The 20,054-nt window shown below is 39.2% G+C and overlaps 1 protein-coding gene across 3 annotated transcripts in view; it reads left to right on the forward strand.

Moving 5' to 3' along the window:
- Window positions 1-6,622: 6,622 nt before the first annotated feature.
- Window positions 6,623-20,054, forward strand: part of RB1 (RB transcriptional corepressor 1) — a 181,117-nt gene continuing 167,685 nt past the window's right edge. The window contains exons 1-2 of one of the 3 annotated variants that reach the window (XM_053563125.1): window positions 6,623-7,160; window positions 10,283-10,409. In XM_053563125.1, the coding sequence (XP_053419100.1) occupies window positions 7,027-7,160; window positions 10,283-10,409 (261 nt within the window). In that variant the 5' untranslated portion in view covers window positions 6,623-7,026. The remainder of the gene's footprint in view (window positions 7,161-10,282; window positions 10,410-20,054) is intronic. The other 2 variants (XM_053563121.1, XM_053563119.1) reach the window with 2 other exon arrangements.

Below are 20,054 nucleotides of genomic sequence, written 5' to 3' on the forward strand. Positions count from 1 at the left end.
ATTACAAGGTCTGTAAATAAAGAAGACGCGCCTTCAATCCCAGCAGCTTCTTAAGTACTACACATCTGTGTAACTCCTGATGACTTGGTTATAGAAAATGTCAGTGAACTGCCTAAGCTGTTTTTCCTCATGGGGAGAAACCCGCACACTTGGAAATGGAAGGAGAAACCCGCACACTTGGAAATTGAAGAGTTTCCTTTTGGTGCAGTGGCTTTGTTCATTGGTTTGAGTTACAGTTATCTAGCAGTTTGCTGCTACCAGGGAGAGTGGAGTCTGCATCTGGAAAATGCTTTAACCTTTTATTTTCTTATTTTTAAGATGCCTGTCATCTTTCCATCTTTAAGGCCCCCGCCTCCCCAAAATGTGAGCTAAAGCCTATGTGATGTCTGGATTTATTTGAATATTTCATCTCTTTTCCCATCTATTTTGAGAAACATCTAACCTCTTTATCACAGGCGAGTTTAAAGTCCTGCTAACATTCTTGCCCCAGGTGTTATGGGTTTAATTTTGTCTCTCTCCAAATCCTAACTTCTCCTACTCTCCAAGTCCTAACTTCTACTACCTCAGAATGTGCCCGTATTTGGAGATAGTGTTTTTAAAGAGTTAATTAAGTTAAAATGAAGCTGTTAGGATAATTCATTCAACAGATATTTGTTAAACACCCACTGTGTGTCAGGCACAGAGCAGGCGCTGGAACACATTGATTAGCAAAACAGATATGGACCTACCCTCATAGACTGGCTGGCTTCGTGGACATGTGAGCTATGTGACAGTGCCATGTCAGAAGCACCCTGTGCTGCTTTGTTTAATGCTCTGCTGTCACCATCTGGAAATCCTTAATAAATTTAGAACAAGAGGTCCTGTATTTTCATTTTGCTCTGGGCAAATTATGTAGCTGGTCCTGCTCAGGGAGATTATAGTTTAGTAGGAAAATTAATTACATTTTCTGTACTGAGGAGTGTGGTTTGGTGACATGAAGGGAAGGTCAGTGTAGCCAGAGAAGTAGTATTGTGTAAAAAGATGAAGCCAGTTATAATCACTATGGCAGGAAGGCTGGGAGCGCATCAGTGGGGGATGACAAAACACAGGAGTGAAGCAGCAGGGACTCATTTTTACCCTCACTTTTCCTCCCAAACTTTATCATTAACTCTGAATAATTCAGATAGGCCAAGCAGGTGTCTCTTCCTTGAAACCTGAAAGAATCTAAGAAGCATACACAGGAGGCAATTTCAATCACAAGATTGGAAGAGAGGAGAATTGAAGACCTTCAAAGGGTAGTGTCTCCCACACTATCAGTGAAGGAATTTTTCACTCTTTTTAATTTTCCACTTATCATGAAATGATACTTTTGAAATCTTTTAAAATGAAAAGAAATTGCTAGAAAAATGAAACAAAACAAATGATGGTGCACAGAATACAAGCTCACATTTTTTAGATTAAACTGTAATAAAAGGACGTTTCAATAAATATAATCAGAACAAATATGAATTAAAATAGAAAAGTTCATTGTTTATTAAAAATGTCCATTTAGATAATTAATGAGGAGAATTGATATCACACTCCTAATTTTTTTTGTCATTCCAGTCTTCACAACTAACAATAAATTGGGATGAAATAGAGCAAAATTCCTACTTCACTGTAAGAATTTCCCATATTAGACACTGTGCAAACAATATGAATATCAATATTTAAAGTTGACATGACAAATGAGTGTGTTCCTTGCTTGATAAATTATCTAGTCTAGGTTGAACTTCTGACATGTTACTTGCAGGAGATAATGTATATCTAATAACACTAGTGTAGAGAAATCAGTCTCTCAAAAGTATGTTGAAGGGAACAGAAGAAATTTAAAGCAATTTCAGCAAGCTCAGGATATGCACTTTTTTTTTTTTTTTTTGTAGAGACAGAGTCTCACTTTATGGCCCTCGGTAGAGTGCCGTGGCCTCACACAGCTCACAGCAACCTCCAGCTCCTGGGCTTAAGCGATTCTCTTGCCTCAGCCTCCCGAGTAGCTGGGACTACAGGCGCCCGCCACAACGCCCGGCTATTTTTTGGTTGCAGTTTGGCCGGGGCCGGGTTCAAACCCGCGACCCTCAGCATATGGGGCCGGCGCCCTACCGACTGAGCCACAGGCTGAACAAAGCAAAGAGTTATTTTCAAAACCCATCTTTAATCCTTTATCAGTAGTCAGTTTCAAAAATTGTCATATAAAGTTATAGTCACATTTGAATTGTCTTTCAATACAAGAAATGGATTTTGGATCCACAACTTTCTTGTTTGTATAGCTTATTTTAATGGAAAATGGATATTCCAAATGTTTTATTATATTTATAATTAGTTTTCTTACATTTTGTATATATGTCACTTAAGTTTTATGGGCTTACTACTTTGTTAGTTTACATGATTTTAGTACTTCACTATTTTTGGTTACAAACTCAGTAAACGGGGGATTATACTTCTAAGTAAATTTACTACAAACTCTTAGATCTTTTAATTTTTTTAAACTACTTCTCTGATCATCACTATTGTTACCAAAGGAGCTTGGCTGCCTGTCACTGTCTAGCCAATATGCAGAGATGGGGGATAGGTCTATCAAGCTTTATTATCCCAAGGCCAGCCGTTCTGGACATCAGTGAGAGTAGCCTCTCCAAGACTCTTCTGCGCTTCCATTTCCAAAGCCATAGTTTTACTATGTATATATCTTAACTGTTATACTAACCCTTATCCTAAATGATAATAAACAATAATCAACATAACCCATGACCTATTAAAATATTTCCAATCCAAAAGTTAATCTCCTAAATCAATTGTCTTAAACTACTCGAGATACACATTTTTAAGTTGGAGCCAAATTCACAAAACAAAGATGGAAGACATGAGGTGAAGGTCACGTAGGACCTATACCTACCACACCAGCTGTGTCATCTCAGTCCTAGCCTGATTAACTCCTTTATTCTCACTACATGTGCTCTCACTGTAAGTCCTAACACACTACAGATGTGTGTCTTTCACTGACAAAGTAGGACAATGAGGCTTGTTTTGCCAATAATGTAAAGTTAAAAATAAATGATACTAATTTTACTTGCCTAGTTTAACTATGAATTTCAGAAAAAGGCCCAAATAAAAATGAAAATGTAAAAGTAACAAGTTCTAAAAGTAAATATTTGCATTTTTGAGTTTCAAGTGACAAACTAACCTTCACATTTCATTCATCATAATGTGGTCCTACTGTGCATGACGAGCACACAGCCACCTGCAACTCACCAAGCAAGTTGGAGAACACCTGAACTGTTCTGTGCTCTGTTTAATGAGAGATGTCCAATGATCACATGCCTGAGTACTGCTGAAATGTCCAATTGTTACAAAGACTGTTTGCTAAGTGCTGACTCTTTATTTCTATACTTATCTCCTTCTGGACTAAGCACAAGCAGTTTGCAGACTGGCATGATCCAAGGACCGCACTGTGAGTAGCATTACTCTAGAGCTGTGGTCCCCAACCCCTGGGCCAACCAATAGTCCATGTCTCCCCCTCCACTGCCCCCTGTCGCCTGTTCCCCCACTCTCATCTGTGGAAAAACTGTCTTCCACAGAAAAATTGTCTTCCATGAAACTCAGGGACTGGGCAATGCCACAGGAGGTGAGTGGTGGGCAATCTAGTGAAATAGCTTTATTTGCATTTATAGACACCAGCCACTCCCCATCATTCACATCATGGGCCAAGCTAGCTCCCCCACCCCAACCCATGAAAAACTGTCTTCCACGAAACCAGTCCCTGGTGCCAAAAACGTTGGGGACTGCTGCTTTAGAGAATATGCCTATTAAAGGGACTAGTGGGGAGAGAATGAGTGAAGGAGTTTATGAAGTAACATAAGGTAGTAGAGCAAGGAGACCATGGATTTGTGGAAAAATAGGGGATTTTTAAGGAAGAGGAAGTGGTTAAACTGTGTTGACTACAACAAAGGTCAAGTAAATTGAGGACCAAAAAGAAGCCATTGAATTGACAATTAGGATCTCAGAGACATTTGAAGGAGTGACTTCAGTAGAGTGCTGGTGGTGGTAGAGAAAGAGAGCAAGCTAGCAGACTGAGGAACTGAGGAAGAAGGGAGAACCAAGGAGGGCTCACTTACTGTGTACCGGGAAATATAGTGGCCACTTTACATCATTGTCTTATTTAATCCTAGAAATAGCCCTTCTGGGAAGCTAGTTAAGAAATGGAAATAGTGGGGTGGCATCTGTGTTCAGTGAGTAGGGCGCCAGACCCATATACTGAGGGTGGCAGGTTTGAACCCGGCCCCGGCCAAACTGCAACAATAAGAAAGAATATCTGGGGGTTGTGTCAGGCACCTGTAGTCTCAGTTACTTGGGAGGCTGAGGCAAGAGAATTGCCTAAGCCCAAGAGCTGGAGGTTGCTGTGAGCTGTGGTGCCACGGCAACTCTACTGAGGGTGACGAAGTCAAACTCTGTCTCTAAAAAAAAAGAAAAAGAAATGGAAATAGTGTGGTAGCTTGGGGGTGCAAAAACATGGAAGGAAGACTTTTTAGTCCATTGGATATCACTGAAGGGGTCGCAAGCTGAAGAGAACTCCCTCTCTATACAGAAAATCTAAGAAAGATTTTTTTCTTTTGTCTTACAACAATCTTTTAAAAATTACTATGCAAGTTGGAGGACATTGGGAGAAGCTTCTTTTAAGAATCTGGAGGTTTCTAATACTTCTTTAATAGTACAATAGAAAATTACAGGAGAATGTACAAATTTTGATTAATTCAATTCCTCCTTAGTTGTGTGTAAGGAAAATACATTTTAAATGCTAGGGACCACAGTTAAATTAATCCATAGTAAATTGAGAAATCTCTCTTTGACTTGTCATAATTGTAAAATGATAAATTCACATATTGATAAATTGGGTTTAAATAAAACAACTCATCTACATGTGAAGAGTTTTTCTTCAGTTTCCAGAACTTTCCTCTGCTCTCTTGTCCTTACTCTCAGCAACTGTGTGCCAACACCATGCTAGGTACTAAGGCAACAATGATGCCAAAGGTATAGTTGCTATCTTGAAAGGCTTCACAGGAGAAATTTTAACACTCATGATGCTTTCTGGCTCAGGCAACTGAAAACATCACTTCAGCTGAGATCAGCTCCAGGGTTTCTCAAATCAGAGTCTCAGTTATGTCAGGGAGGACCCAGATTCTTTTGATATTCCTATGGCATCTACCTCAGCCTTTTCTCCTTCTCTGTAGGCCAACTGGCCTCAAGTTACAACAGCTGCAGCAACTGCAAGTGTCTCATGCTCACAACAATAGCTAAGGGGTAGAACTATGTCATTCCTGTATCTCATATTATCAGGCTCTCAATAGACTATTCTTTATCTTCCAAAGGTCAAAACTGCATCCTGACCTCTTTCCTAAACTAATCCTGAGGAAGGTGAATAGGACCACCACTTTGATTGTATTCATTCTCTGTAGCTCGACCTAGACCTGGGCCCTACCTCCTGACAAACATTTGGCTCTCAAGAGAGAGTTTCTGAACTTAGGCAGGCTGGCTGTTGGGCAGCTCGGTGTTTGTCATGCCTTTACACATCCTGACATATGCCATGGTATAGAGAGAAAACGATAAATCATTGTACAACTTGCAACTCAGGAGGCTTGCAGTCATGAATTGCTTGAAGGTTGCTGCTGCCTCAGACCCTGCTCAGCTGTTGCAGGATAGGTACCTACAGCAGAACACAACTGTATTTTACTCACAGCACCTCAACTGGGGAATGCTGACTGGGGCAATCAACAATGTTTGCCAAAGAGAGAAAAATGTGTACTCAAACTAGACAATCTATCAATATAAATACCAAGAGATAGACACACAGCTTCTAAACCAATGTTTGTTGGTGTCAGTCTCAGTAAGCTCTTTTCTTATGTCTTTGTGCCTTTGAACATGCAGCTTCTCTTGCCATTCTCTTCTGCGACAATTTAGTGGATAAGTGGAGTCAAATATACTTGGGTTCAAGTTCAAGTCCTCTGCTACCCTATCAGCTCTGTGACTTTCAACAAATTAACTCTCCTGAGCCCGTTCCCTCATCTGCGACATGGAATGCTAACACTACGCATTTTTAAGGGCTGTGTTTGAGGATTAAATAAGACAATTATGTAAGGTTGGCGCCAGCACGTTTCTTGCTACATAGGTAAGTGAGCCCTCCTTAAATGTTAGGTTCGCCTAGCAAACTTCTATTTAACTGCCACTACTTCTCGGAAAATCTCCCTTAAGACTTTTCAAAGGTGCCTCCATTTTTGCACCTCTATTAAGACTTTTCATTACACTACAATCTGTTCATTGCCCAGAGTCACCCCTTCCTTAACCAGTGACTCTCTCAAATGCCAGTAATCCCCTACGTTTTGTGTCTCCTAGTGACTGGCAGATTTCGGCACCTGATTAGCGGCCCTTGTTTGTTTTTGTTTCGGCAGACTTGCCTTAACGGACTGGGCGGGAGGAGCGTGACGGAGGCGACGCCGCCGCCCGCCGGGAGAGAGGGGCGTGCCCTCCCGGGGAGCACTCGCCCAGTGTCCCACGCCGGGCCCGAGCGGCAGCCGGGATCAGACCCCCCACATACGGGGGGGGTGGGGCAGGCGCTGTCACCTACCAGGCTCTTTGTATGCGGGGAAGTTTCGGGTAGAAACTTGTTCAGGCAGCGGCGCATGCTGCGGGAAGGCGCCCGGCCCCGGTCCGGCCTCCCGCCCAGCCCGCGCGCCCTGGCACCCCGGCCCGCGCACCACCCGGCGCCCCAGTTCCCCCCAGACGCCGGCGGGCTCGGAAGCCTCGCGGACGTGACGCCGCGGGCGGAAGTGACGTTTTCCCGCGGTTGGACGCGGCGCTCGGTTGCCGGGCGGGGGAGGGCGCGTCCGGTTTTTCTCAGGGGACGTTCAAATTATTTTTGTAACGGGAGTCGAGCGCGGACGGGGCGTGCCCGACGTGCGCGCGCGTCGTCCTCCCCGGCGCCCCTCCGCCGCTCGCTGGTTCCTGCCGCGGGAAGGCGTCATGCCGCCCAAAACCCCCCGAAGAGCGGCCGCTGCAGCCGCCGCAGCTGCCGCCGACCCCCCGGCGCCGCAGCCGCCCCCTCCCGAGGAGGACCCGGACCAGGACAGTGGCCCCGAGGACCTGCCTCTGGCTAGGTGAGCGAGCGGAGCCGCCGCCGCCGCGGCCGGCACGCGGAAAGGGCGCCCCGAGGGTGCGGCGAGCGGGCGCCGCGGCTGCTAGGCGGGGGCGCATCCTCGGTGGGGGCCGGGTCCCTGCGGCGGCAGCGTCCCTCTCTGGATCCCCTCCCCGCGGGGCGTCGGGAGGACGGTGACAGGTTCAGGGTTTGCTAGCGAGGGGAGGACAGCTGGGAGGGGTCTCGTCTCCAGCTTGACAGGTGTCGGGCGGGTGGGTCTCCGGTCCCTGAGCGAAGTGACAGGTGCAGTTCTTCCTCTTCGGAGACCGAGCTTTGGAGGCGGCGGGTAATTGCGAGCCTCCATCAAACGCAACAAAATAAAACTAAAAATCCAAAAATGAGTGATGGCTGTTGGAGAGTTTTTCACCGGTTAAGATCTGGAGTACTCCAGTGGTCGTTTGAGTTGCTGTTTTGGTCTCCTGCGACGCAACAGTTGGAAATATTTTCTTCTGGGCGTGAACAGCATTTGAAAGCCCAGTCCCGGGAGGGGCCAACCAGAAAAGCCTTGGAGGTGAAGTGCGGTATCAGTTGCCCACAGTTGTGGGGTTCCCTTACAACAATGCTTTCAGGCCTTGGGGACGCAAAACCATCTGTAGTGACTGGTGGAGCCATAACTCTTTAGAGGAACTGGTTTTATGGGCAAAAGTTTCATGAGACTTTTTAACACAAGTGCTAGAAAGTTTCTAAACTTTTTCTTTTTTTCCCTGTTTGATAGGCAGCCTCAGCATTCACAGCTTCATTATTTCTTCCATTTTGCCTTTTGGCTGATTCAGCAAAGATCCTCGTATTCCCTCTTTTGGGTTTTGCTTTTGGTACAAAATTAGTAGTGGTCTGTGCTCACGTGGAACTTTTTTCCGCCTTACTAAGCAAACTGGAATTTAAGTAAGTCAGTGTAGATGCTGTAGAACTAGACAGGGGGATTATTTATTGTATCGCAACATTTTTTTTCTTGATTGTACTACGTAGTTATATAGCTAAGATGGAAAGAGTATAATTGTCATTATTATTGTCAGCATTTGTTATACTTTGAGACTACAGATCCACTGCAGGAGAGTGAGACTCGTTTCTGTCCCTCTCTATTTTTGGCTCCCTTCTAGTACATCACCAAGTCCGTTTTACCCTCTCTGATTTCTTTCCATTCACAGATGGAAACAGAATTCGGGACGAGTTGTAAAAAGATGAAAACAGGATTTTTGGAAATGGCCTGTGGAGGGCTATTAAAAGTTCATATATTTAAGTGGATTATCTTATATGTCAATATAAAATCATAGTATTAAAAAAAACTACATCTGGAGGATGTTTTGAAAGAAGACACCACTAAAGTTTCTGATTGAATTCTGATATATCCAATACTTGAACGTTTCCCTTTGGAAAGAGCTATATTCTAAAAAATTTCACATTATGCACACAACTTTGAAAGCACTCTTGGTCATTGTAGAGCAATTAGGAATATTGAAGTTTGGGCCATTGTCTAGGAAAGTAAGGACTTTTTCATTTTTAACACATTGTTTTATGTATTAGAACTATCAAAAGTTCTCTTGTAGGGCGGCGCCTGTGGCTCAGTGAGTAGGGCGCCGGCCCCATATGCCGAGGGTGGTGGGTTCAAACCCAGCCCCGGCCAAACTGCAACAACAAAAAAAATAGCCGGGCGTTGTGGCGGGCGCCTGTAGTCCCAGCTGCTCGGGAGGCTGAGGCAAGAGAATCGCGTAAGCCCAAGAGTTAGAGGTTGCTGTGAGCCGTGTGACGCCACGGGACTCTACCCGAGGGCGGTACAGTGAGACTCTGTCTCTACAAAAAAAAAAAAAAGTTCTCTTGTAAGTGAAAACCTTACAAGATATGTTATTTTCTTGAATAACTATACCCACAAAGTGTTTTATTAACGTGAACAAGCCAACTTTGAAGTTAACTACTGCCTGGCAGTCTGAGGCTGAAAAACTTGCTTGGGTATACACTCAGGGCCCAGTCTAACTGTACTTCCAGTGACAGGCCATTTCTACCTTGAGAATTGAGATCTTATTTCTGTTGCATTGTCTCTGGCCTAAGTGATGAAACTGGCAGGGAATCTGTTACTAGGAACCATACCACCTTCATTGTTGAAGTAATCAAAAGTTAATCAAATTTTGATTCAGGGGTGGCGGTGGCATTAGTCACAGCTACTCAGGAAGCTGAGGTGGTAGGATCACTTGAGTCTAGGAGTTTAGGACCAGCTTGGGTAACAGAAGGATCCCATATTTTTTTTTTAAAAAAAGTTAATTATGTTTTGAAGGAGGAATTGGCAATCTAGAATAATGGTCAAGGGTAGGTATTATTTGGTTTACATCACGGTTTACAAAACTTCTTACTAGGCTGTGACCTCAGGTGAGTGCTTTAACCTCTCTGATTGGGTAGGCATTGGTAAATGTCTGCTTTTACAGATGAGAATCCTTACCTAATAAGGCTGATATGGTGATTCAGTGAAATTATACATCTAAGGTACGTTGTATAGGGTCATAGTAAATACTCAAAATTATTAATTATTCCTTATACTGTTGTTATAATTAGATGTCAAATTAAATGAATAAGAAGAGATTAGCCTGCAAGAATTTATCAAATGCCTATCTTGGTTAAGGAGAAAGGGCCGAAATAAGCAACACAATAATTTATATCAAGGTGATAATCCATCAGGTAACAAATATGCAACATTGATGAGTAGACAACAGTTCAATAAAGTCCCTGGCATTGAATTGATTGTGCAATATTATCTATGGGCTTTTATATTCTTCTTCTTATCCCATTTTTCCAATCAGCTTTAGCTATTGTACCTTCGTAGAGCTATTTGCTGCCCTGAAGTATATTTGGTTCACTATGCCAGCAAATATTTTTCATAGTGTGGTGTCCTTATTTTGGAAATACCTTGAAAAAGATAAACATATGTTAAATTCTAAGTGTAATTTTTTTCCAAGGTAAAACAAGATCTTAAAATACTTAGTGATTAATGTTCTCTTTCAGAACAGTGCTATTATGTGAAAACTTTTGAAATAAATGTTTACTTAATATGTTGACTTATAAGTGTATACCTATCACATGATTGTTTTCATTTGGTAGGCTTGAGTTTGAAGATACTGAAGAACCTGATTTTACTGCATTATGTCAGAAATTAAAAATAACAGATCATGTCAGAGAAAGAGCTTGGTTAACTTGGGAGAAAGTTTCTTCTGTGGATGGAGTATTGGTAAGGACATTCTTAAAATTTTTTAAAAAGTCTTTTTCTCATTTTAAAAATAATTTCAAGTCATTATAGAAAATTTAGAAGACAGAACAATATAAAGAAAATAAAAGCTAATGATAATTCCATTACCTGGAGGAAATTTAGCTCTGATAACATTTAGAATGTTTGAAAAAAATCTCCCCACATAAGCCTCCCACCAAAGTATTTCAAACCAAATCTTAGTTATCATATTTTATTCACATGTAGTAAATACTTCATTATCACATAAGGACTTAAAAAAAACCCACTATACCTTATAAAATAATTTTAAATACCTTTTAATATGCAGTCAGTGTTCAGATTTTCTGATTGACTTAGAATTAGTTTTGTTTGAATTCAAGATCCTTGATAATATTTTGAGATATTCCTTCCATTTTTTCTTGTCATATGTGTATAAGTATGTATAAAATAACAGTAAATAAATACTAGTGTTTTATATGGACTGGGGGAGGATTATGAACACTTTCAAGTAACCTATTTAAAAATCCCTCAAGGTATTGCAATAGAAAAATCTTTATTTTACATGTAAAATGTGAAATCTTCATTTTTACAGATGAAGACACTGAAGTACAATGAGGTTAAGTAATTTGAACAAGTTTTCTTTTGTTATCTTTTGGATGTATTTTAATTACTGTGTTGCTATAACAGAACATTAAGCCCCCCCCCCCGCCCCGTTTTGATGTTGTAAAATAATGTAATAAACATCAGTATTCGTAAGAATTAATTCCTGGGCACAAAGAAGAACCACGGTGTTTTGTTAAATAAATTAAATAAATGAATTAATCTCTGATTCTTTCATTAGAGTAAATGCCTACGATGTGAATTACTGAGTCAAAAGCTAAGAACACGGTGAACATTTTAATGACTCTTGATGATTATTGCAAAATTGCACTCCAGACAGGCACTTTCAATGAATTTACTTTTTCATCATGGTAGTATAGGAGTATGTCTGTCTGTTTACTGATTGTATTCATATGGAGAGCTGTTTAAAACCTTTTTTTAAATCTCTGGCATAAAAAGCAAGTTTCACAATTCCAAATATTTGAACATAGTCTCAAACTCTTTACCTAAAAAGAGAGGAGTATTGAAGTGTCTTACATATGACTTTGGTGTTATAATCTCCACGAAGCTATTTAAATATAAATATAAAAATATATATATTTCTACTGACTTGGGTACTTCATATACAAAGCTATTTTTGAGCAAAGGCAGCTAAAGGGAGTCATAGCTCCTTCACTTCTCTCTCCTCCTAAAATATTAGGCTTTTAGTTTTCAGAAAGTTTGGAAAATGTAGCTAATTATAGAAAGTATTATTGAATACAGGTACTGTAGTTTCCAATTTATAAGTGCACTGTGTTTTAAATCTGTGTGCAAATGCAGTACAGTAGCATGGTTTCTAGCCCAGTTCACACAGCTTTTTTAGTACTGAACTGTAACCATTTTAATAGGAGAGTCCTTTTTGAGCTTTAGATTTGAATACACGTGTGAGTATCTTACCCTTTTCTTCTCCTGGCTTTGTCTCTATCTTTTTTGGGAACTGGCCTGGTTTAAATCTCATTTCCTAATAGAGCTGATAATGGGAATTAGGACATTTGAATCATTTCTGGTTGTGTGCTGGAGGAAGACAAGAAAGGAATTTCATGTTACTTTTGGGATTGGTAGTACACTTTTGAAGGGTATGACAGAAATGATATCCTGTTATAATACAACAGACATTTTCCTAGAAATAATTATTTTTAGTGATAGTTAAGTTGTTGGGGTTTTTTTGCAGTTTTTGGCCAGGGCTGGGTTTGAACCTGCCACCTCTGGCATATGGGGCCGGCGCCTTACTCCTTTGAGCCACAGGCGCTGCCTGATAGTTAAGTTTTTGAGGATTGGCTCAAGAATCTAACGTTCATTTATACCAGGTGTCCTCAAACTATGGCCCGCAGGCCACATGAGGTGGTGTGATTGTATTTGTTCCTGGTTTGTTTTTTTACTTCAAAATTAGATATGTGCAGTGTGTATAGGAATTTTTTCATAGTTTTTTTTTTTTTAACTATAGTCCGGCCCTCCAACGGTCTCAGAGACAGGGAACTGGCCCCCTGTTTAAAAAGTTTGAGGACCCCTGCTTTATACCATAATTTCTTAGGGAGAATGTGATGGAGTGTGTTATGAGAAGTGAATGCAGTGACAGAATGAACCAAGGCAGCTATTTTAGTGGTAGTTATCTGTCTTCTTTGAAACAAGAGGAATGTAGTAGCATGGGGAACCCTTTTTGACAATTGAAAGAAGGTAGTGTTTATTGGAATAGAAGATGGGTTAAATGTGAAGATTTAGATTGAACTGATTCAAGGCTCATATACATTGTTTACTGGCTCCATTATCCTGAACATGTTACCTAGAATTTCTAAGCCTCAGTTTTCTTATTTGTAACAGGAGCTAACAGTAATTTCTGGATCTTGGAGTTACTGTACTAGGATAAAATAAATTAATGTGTATAAAGCCCTTATTAGAGTCAATTACTGCTTATATTAGGTCATGGAAGCAGAATAATTTCATGTAAGAACTATCCCAGAAAATTTTATCATTAGTATCATTTTTTTCTTTAGGAGAACTTAGGAACCAGTTATAATGGTTGAATTTTTAAATGCATGTGTGGTGATTTTGATATGGTACTTTTGTTAATATTCAACATCACTAATCATCAAATGAAATGCAAATTAAAACCACAATGAGATACCGCTTTAATTCCTCTTAGAATGGCTTTGATTAAAAAGTCTACAAACAATACATGCTCTTGTGGATGCAGAGAGAAAGGAACGCTTATAACCCTGTGGTGGGACTGAAAGTTAGTACAACCTCTATGGAAAACAGTATGGAGATTTCTCAAAGAACTTAAAGTAGATCTGTCATTCAATGTAGCATTCCCACTACTGTGTATTGCTCCAAAGGAAAATAAGCCATTTTATCAAAATAACCTCTCTCGAATGTTTACCCCAGTACAATTCACAATTGCAAAGATGTGTAATCAACCCAAGTGCCCATCAGTTTATGAGTGGATTAACAAAATGTGGTACATGTATGCTATGGAGTACTACTCAGCCATTAAAAGGATGAATGAATGCCTTTTGCTGCAGTTTGGATGGAATAAGAAATTATTACATTAAGTGAAATACCTCAAGAATGGAAAAACAAGTACCATGTGTACTTACTAATAAATTGTAACTAACTGATGTACACAGAGGTAAGTAAAAGTTACTGGAAAACAAGCAGGGTGGAAAGGGGAGGACAGGAGGGGCAAAAACCTACTAACAGTTACAGTTGGTACTACCTAATAGGTACCGTGAACACTTTCAGATGACACTTACAGCCCTGACTCAAGGGCATGTGACAAAAACATTTGTACCTCCTTAATATTTTGAAATAAACACAAAACAAACCAAAAACATGTTTATTTTTAAATTTTTTAGAGTCAGAAAAGTTGTGTATGTGTGTATGAAAGCACATATTAATCCTTTTTGAGGAAAAAGTTTATGGTGTCTTGTCTAGAAAGGTGTTGAGTTCTTTTTCATAAACATTTAATAAGGTATAACAAAGATTAGATTTGTTCATAATGTTAGGTTACCTTCTTGCTGCTTATATCTTATGAATAAGAGACTTTCCATTAGAAATTAGCCAGGGGCAGCACCTGTGGCTCAGTCGATAGGGTGCCGGCCCCATATACCGAGGGTGGCCGGTTCAAACCCGGCCCCGGCCAAACTGCAACAAAAAAATAGCTGGGTGTTGTAGTGGACACCTGTAGTCCCAGCTACTTGGGAGGCTGAGGCAAGAGAATGGCTTAAGCCCAGGAGTTGGAGGTTGCTGTGAGCTGTGTGATGCCACGGCACTCTACCAAGGGCAATAAAGTGAGACTCTATCTCTACAAAAAAAAAAAAAAAAAAAGAAATTGGCCAGGAGTGCTGTTCAAATTGTGCCTTAAGGTGAATCAGTTGTTAGAATTTTGGTTTTATTTTTGCATCATGAATAGCAGTGTGGTAGAACAGAAAAGGCCTGGGACCTCAAGGCAGAAAACTTAGATTGCAGTTATTTGAGGTCTGACAATTAAGTTTGTGAACTCATATTACTATGGTCACCTTCAAAGTATTCCCACTGGGAAGCTATGCACTGACACCAGTACCTAGTCCACCCTTCAAAGCAATTTTAGAAGTCTTTCTGGAATGGCCATCAGATACATGATACGGTCTATTGCTTCTAGCCTATGACCTGGACAGCATGTTACTTTATTGAATATTGAAGACGTTTATAACACAATGCCAGTTTGCTTCCGTTCCTTCTCTATTGGACTTTGTTCTGTTTTCATGTATTTTACTTATATGTGTTAGAAATCCAGTGATACATTGTTATTATTTTTGCTTTAAGCTATACATTATTTTAAAAAGAGATTTAAATAATACATTTTTTTTATATTTAGCTTCCCCAATATTTTAAGGAGAAGTGTAGTTACTATATCCACTGCTCCTCATTTTTGTGTAAATTCAGATTTTCTTCCCAGCATCATTTTCCTTCTGGTCAGAGGATTTTTTCTTAACTTTTTTTTATAGTTTATGTCTGGTGATGAACTTTTTTAGCATTTATATTGCTAAAAATGGATCTATGGCTTGCTGCCCATAGCACAGTGGTTATGGCACCAGCCACATACACCGTGGCTGGCAGGTTTGAAACCGGTCCCAGGATAGCTAAACAATGACAACTGCAACGAAAAAAATAGCCAGCTAAACAACAATGACAAAAGCACCAAAAAAAAAAAAAAAAAAAATAGCTGGGCATTGTGGCAGGTGACTGTAGTCCCAGCTACTTGGGAGGCCGAGGCAAGAGAATCACTTACACCCAAGAGTTTGAGGTTGCTGTGAGCTGTGACACCATGGCACTCTACTGTGGGTGACATAGACTGTCTCAAAAAAAATTTTTTTTTAAAGGTTTTATTTTGCCTTTGTTTTTGAAAGCCATTTTCACTGGTCAGAGCATTATAGCTTGATTTTTTTTTTTCTTCCCTTCCCCAATATTTTAAAGATGTTGCTCAATCATTGTTTCTAAAGAGAAATCTGCTGCCATCTTATCTTTGTTCTTCTGTGTGTACTATGTCTTATTTTAGGAATTTTCTCCTTATCATTCTCCTCAAAGAACTAAAAGTTGACCTTCCATTTGATCCCACAATCCCATTACTAGGTATCTACCCAAAAGAAAAAAAATTCATTTTAACATTAGGACATTTGAACTTGAATGTTTATAGCAGTTCAATTCGCAATCACAAAGTTGTAGAAACAACCCAAGTGCTCATATACTTATGAATGGATTAATAAACGGTGGTATATGTAGACCATGGAGTACTATTTAGCTATAAAAGAGATGAGAGACTCCGTGTCTTTCATATTTACCTGGAAGGATTTGGAGAACACTTTCCCAAGTAAAGTATCACAAGAATGGAAAAGCAGGCATCCGTGTACATAATACTAAGTTGAAACTAGATAAACAATTACAGGCCCACCTGAGAGAAAAACAATTAAATTCAAGAAGGGAAAATAGGGGGAGAGGGTTTGGTAAGTTCCCATCTAATGGGTATGATATATGGGTGTATGGCACACTTCCTGGGTGTAGGACACAACAGCAACTTGGACTATACCTTGAAAACCCAAGCGATGTAACCTAATTGTATGTGCCCTCATGTTAATCCAAATTTAAAAAAAAGTGACAGATTAGATTTGCTCTAGCTTCTTGAACATGTAGAATACAATTATAAGTGTTTTAATGTCCATATCTAGTAATTCTGTGCCTAAATTTTTCAATTTTGATTGACTGATTATCTTCATTGTAGTTTGTATTTTCCTGTTTTTTTGTGCATCTGAAAATTTTCTTTTTTATTGGCTGCCACACTTTGTAAATTTCACCTATGTTGTATATTTTTGTATTCCTATATAAATATATATATTATATATAATTTTTTTGAGACAGAGTTTTGCTCTGTTACCCTGGGTAATGGTGTTTGCATCCTTATAGCTCACAGCAACCTCAAATTCTTGGTCTCAAGCGATCTTCCAGCCTCAGCCTCCCAAGTAGCTGGGACTACAAGTGTATGCCATCATGCTTGGCTAATTTTTTCTATTTTTGATAGAGACGAGGTCTCACTCTTAACTCAGGCTGCTCTGGAACTCTGATATCAAGCGATCCTCCCATCTGGGCCTCCCAGAATGCTAAGATTAAGGGCATGAGCCACCACACTGAGCCTCCTATAGATATTACCAAGCTTTGTTCTAGGGTATGGTTAAGTTTCTTGGAAACAGTTCCTTTCAAGTCTTACTTTTGAAGTTTATTAGTTGTTGTAATAAATTAGTAAACCCACTAGTAAGGAGTTTAGTATAGAGCAGGGATTCTCAACCATGGCACTATTGGCTTTTGGGCCTAAATAATTTTTGTTTCAGGGGCTATCCTGTGCACTGTAGAATGTTTAGAAACTTCATCCCTGGCCTCAACCAGTAGTGTTTTTGTTATGACAGCAAAATAATCTCCTGACATTGCTAGATGTCCTCAGAGGAGCAAAATCACCCTTGGTTGAAATCACTTGTCTGGGGTTAAATCTTCATTATTGAGGTACAATCTTTCCCTTTAAGGTATATCCCTTTTATTACGAGGTTTTTACCCATGGATGTTGGGAATGGGCACTATTCTCAGCCTGAATATTCCTTCTAATCCTTTCTAGTGGTTATTACCCTGGCCTTGTTCGTTTCTGTAACTACGTGTGCTGATCAGCACTCAGTTGACTACTTGAGGGTAGTAATCTTTGGAGATTTCTGAAGTTCTTTCTCTTGATCCATGGTCAGACACCCTAGTGTCATTGTGCCACTGGCCTTCTCTCTTAAGATCTTTTCTCTATGCAGCTCTCTTTTTTTTTTTTTTGGTACTCTGCACTGTGAACTCTAGCTGCTTTGACATCCCTGAACTCCCAATTCTGTCTGGCCCATCTAGAAGGAGCTTTGTCCTCTCTTTGGTTTTGCCCTCCTTGCACTGCTGCCAGAAATCTTTCCCCAGTTAAGTTAGAGTATTTGTATAGCCTACATTGCATGGTTGCTGTTTTTAGGTTATTACTATGCTTCATTGCCTAATGTCTAGTATCTGGAGTTGTTTCATTTTTTTTTCTTGGCTTTTCAGTTGTTCCAGGCTAAGCAGTAGATTTGGTCAGTGTTACTCTGTCATAATTTAAAGCAGAAATCCTCAGTTAAATATTTTTCCTATTTTTTTGCACCCTGTCATATCAGTATCTTCCACTAGTGTATTACAGTTGTTAAAATTGGTGAACCTACATTGAAACAATCTTACAATCCCCAGTCCATAGTTTATATCAGGGTTCACACCTAGTGTTGTACATATTATGCATCTTGACATAGTATCATACAGAATAATTTAACTGCCCTAAAAGTCCCCTCTGCTGTGCCTGTTCATACTACCCTCCCTCCACCTATTGGCAACCACTGGTGTTTTTTATTGTCTCCTTAGTTTTGCCTTTTCCAGATGTCATAATTAGAATCATATGGTGTGTAGCTTTTTCAAATAGACTTCTTTCACTTGCTAAGTTTTTTCCATATATTTTCATAGCTTAATGGCTCATTTCTTTTTAGTGCTGAATAATATTCCCTAATCTGGATGTACCATTCCAGATGATGGAATATTATTTCTTTATCCACTCATCTACTGAAGGGCATCTTGGTTGCTTCCAAGTTTTGGCAATTATGAATAAATCTGTCATAAATGTACATGTGTAGGCCCTTTTGTGGACATCATTTTTATATTCTATGGAGTAAATAGCAAGGAGCATAATTTCTGAATCATATGGTAAGATTATGTTTAGCTTTGTAAGGAATTGCCATACTGTCCCCAAAGAAGCTATACTGTCCTGCATTGCCAACAGCAATGAATGAATTGTTCTACATTCTTGTTAGCATTTGGTGTTATCAGTTTATTGGATTTTGGCCTTTCTAATAGGTGTATAGTTGTATCTCATTTGCAATTCTTTAATGCATATGATGTTGAGGATCTTTCATAAGCTTATTAACATCAATACACCTTTTATGGTGAAGTATCTGTTCAGACCTTTTCCCTAATTTTAGATCAGGTTGTTTTCTTCTTGTTGAGTTTTAAGAGTTCTTTGTATGTTTTAGCTAATAGTTCTTTATCCAGTATGTCTTTTGCAAGTATTTTCTGCCAGTCTGTGGCTTGTTGTCCTGTTCTCTTGCCAGTGTCTTTTTGCAGAAGTGGAAGTTTTTAAATTTTAATTCAGTCTAGCTTATTGTTGTTTTTATTGTGGATCATATCTAAGATGCCATCACCAAACCCAAGGCCAATTAGATTTTCTCCTATATTATCTTCTAGGAATTTTATAGGTTTTAATTTTACATTTAGGTCTCTGATCCATTTTGAATTAATGTTTGTGAAAAGCATATAGTCCATGTCTAGATTCTTTTTTTTATTTGTATGTGAATGTCCAGTTGTTCCAGCACTGTTTTTTGAAAAGACAATCTTTTCTCCATTGTATTGCCTTTGCTCCTTGATAGATTAGTGGGCTTCATCTATGTAGGTCTGTTTCTAGGCTCTCTGATCTTTTCTGTTGATCCATTTGCCTATTATTTCGCCAATACCATACTGCCTTCTTTACTGTAGCTTTATAGTAAGTCTTGACATTAAGTACTGTCAGTCTTCCAATTTTGTTCTTCTTCAGTATTTTATTGGCTATTCTGGGTCTTTTGCCTCTTTAGATAAACTTTAGAGTTAATTTTTTGATATCCACAAAATAATCTGCTAGGATTTTGATTGGGATTATGTTGAATCTGTAGATCAAATCAGGAAGATTGACTTCTTGACAATTTTGAGTCTTCTCATTCCATTTTCTTTCTATTTCTTTAGTTCTTTGATTTCTTTTATTAAAATTTCATGGTTTTCCTCATGTTATCTTATACTTCCTGATAGATTTTGTTAGATTTATACATAAATATTTTAATATTTTAGATGCTAATGTAAATAGTATTGTTTTTGATTTCAGATTTCACTTTTTCATTGCTACTGTATAGGAAAGTGATTGATTTTTATATACTAACCTCGTATCCTGCAACCTTGATATAATTGTTTATTAGTTCTAGTAGTTTTTTGGTGGGTTCTTTTGGCTTTTCTACATAGACAGTTATATCATCTGCAAACAAAGGTAGTTTCTTTCTTCCCAATCTCTGTCCCTTTTACTTTTACTTTTTTGTCTTATTGCATTATTTAGATTTCCACTATGATGATGAAAGATGACATCTTTGCCATGTTCCTGGTCTTAGTGGTAAAGTATCTAGTTTGTCACCATTAAATATGGTAATTAATGATAGGTTTTGTATAGATATTCTTTATCAAAATGAGGAAATTCTCTTCTGTTTGTAGTTTGCTAAGTTTTTCTTATTTTAATCATGAATGGGTATTGGATTTTGTCAAAGGTTTTTCTGCATCTATTGATACATGTATGCTCTTGTGATTTCCTTTCCTTTTTTAGTCTGTTAATGTTATGGATTATATTAATTAATCTGAATGTTAAACTAGTCTTTT

The sequence above is a fragment of the Nycticebus coucang genome, chromosome 15, assembly GCF_027406575.1.
Source record: "Nycticebus coucang isolate mNycCou1 chromosome 15, mNycCou1.pri, whole genome shotgun sequence".
Classification (NCBI taxonomy): domain Eukaryota; kingdom Metazoa; phylum Chordata; class Mammalia; order Primates; family Lorisidae; genus Nycticebus; species Nycticebus coucang.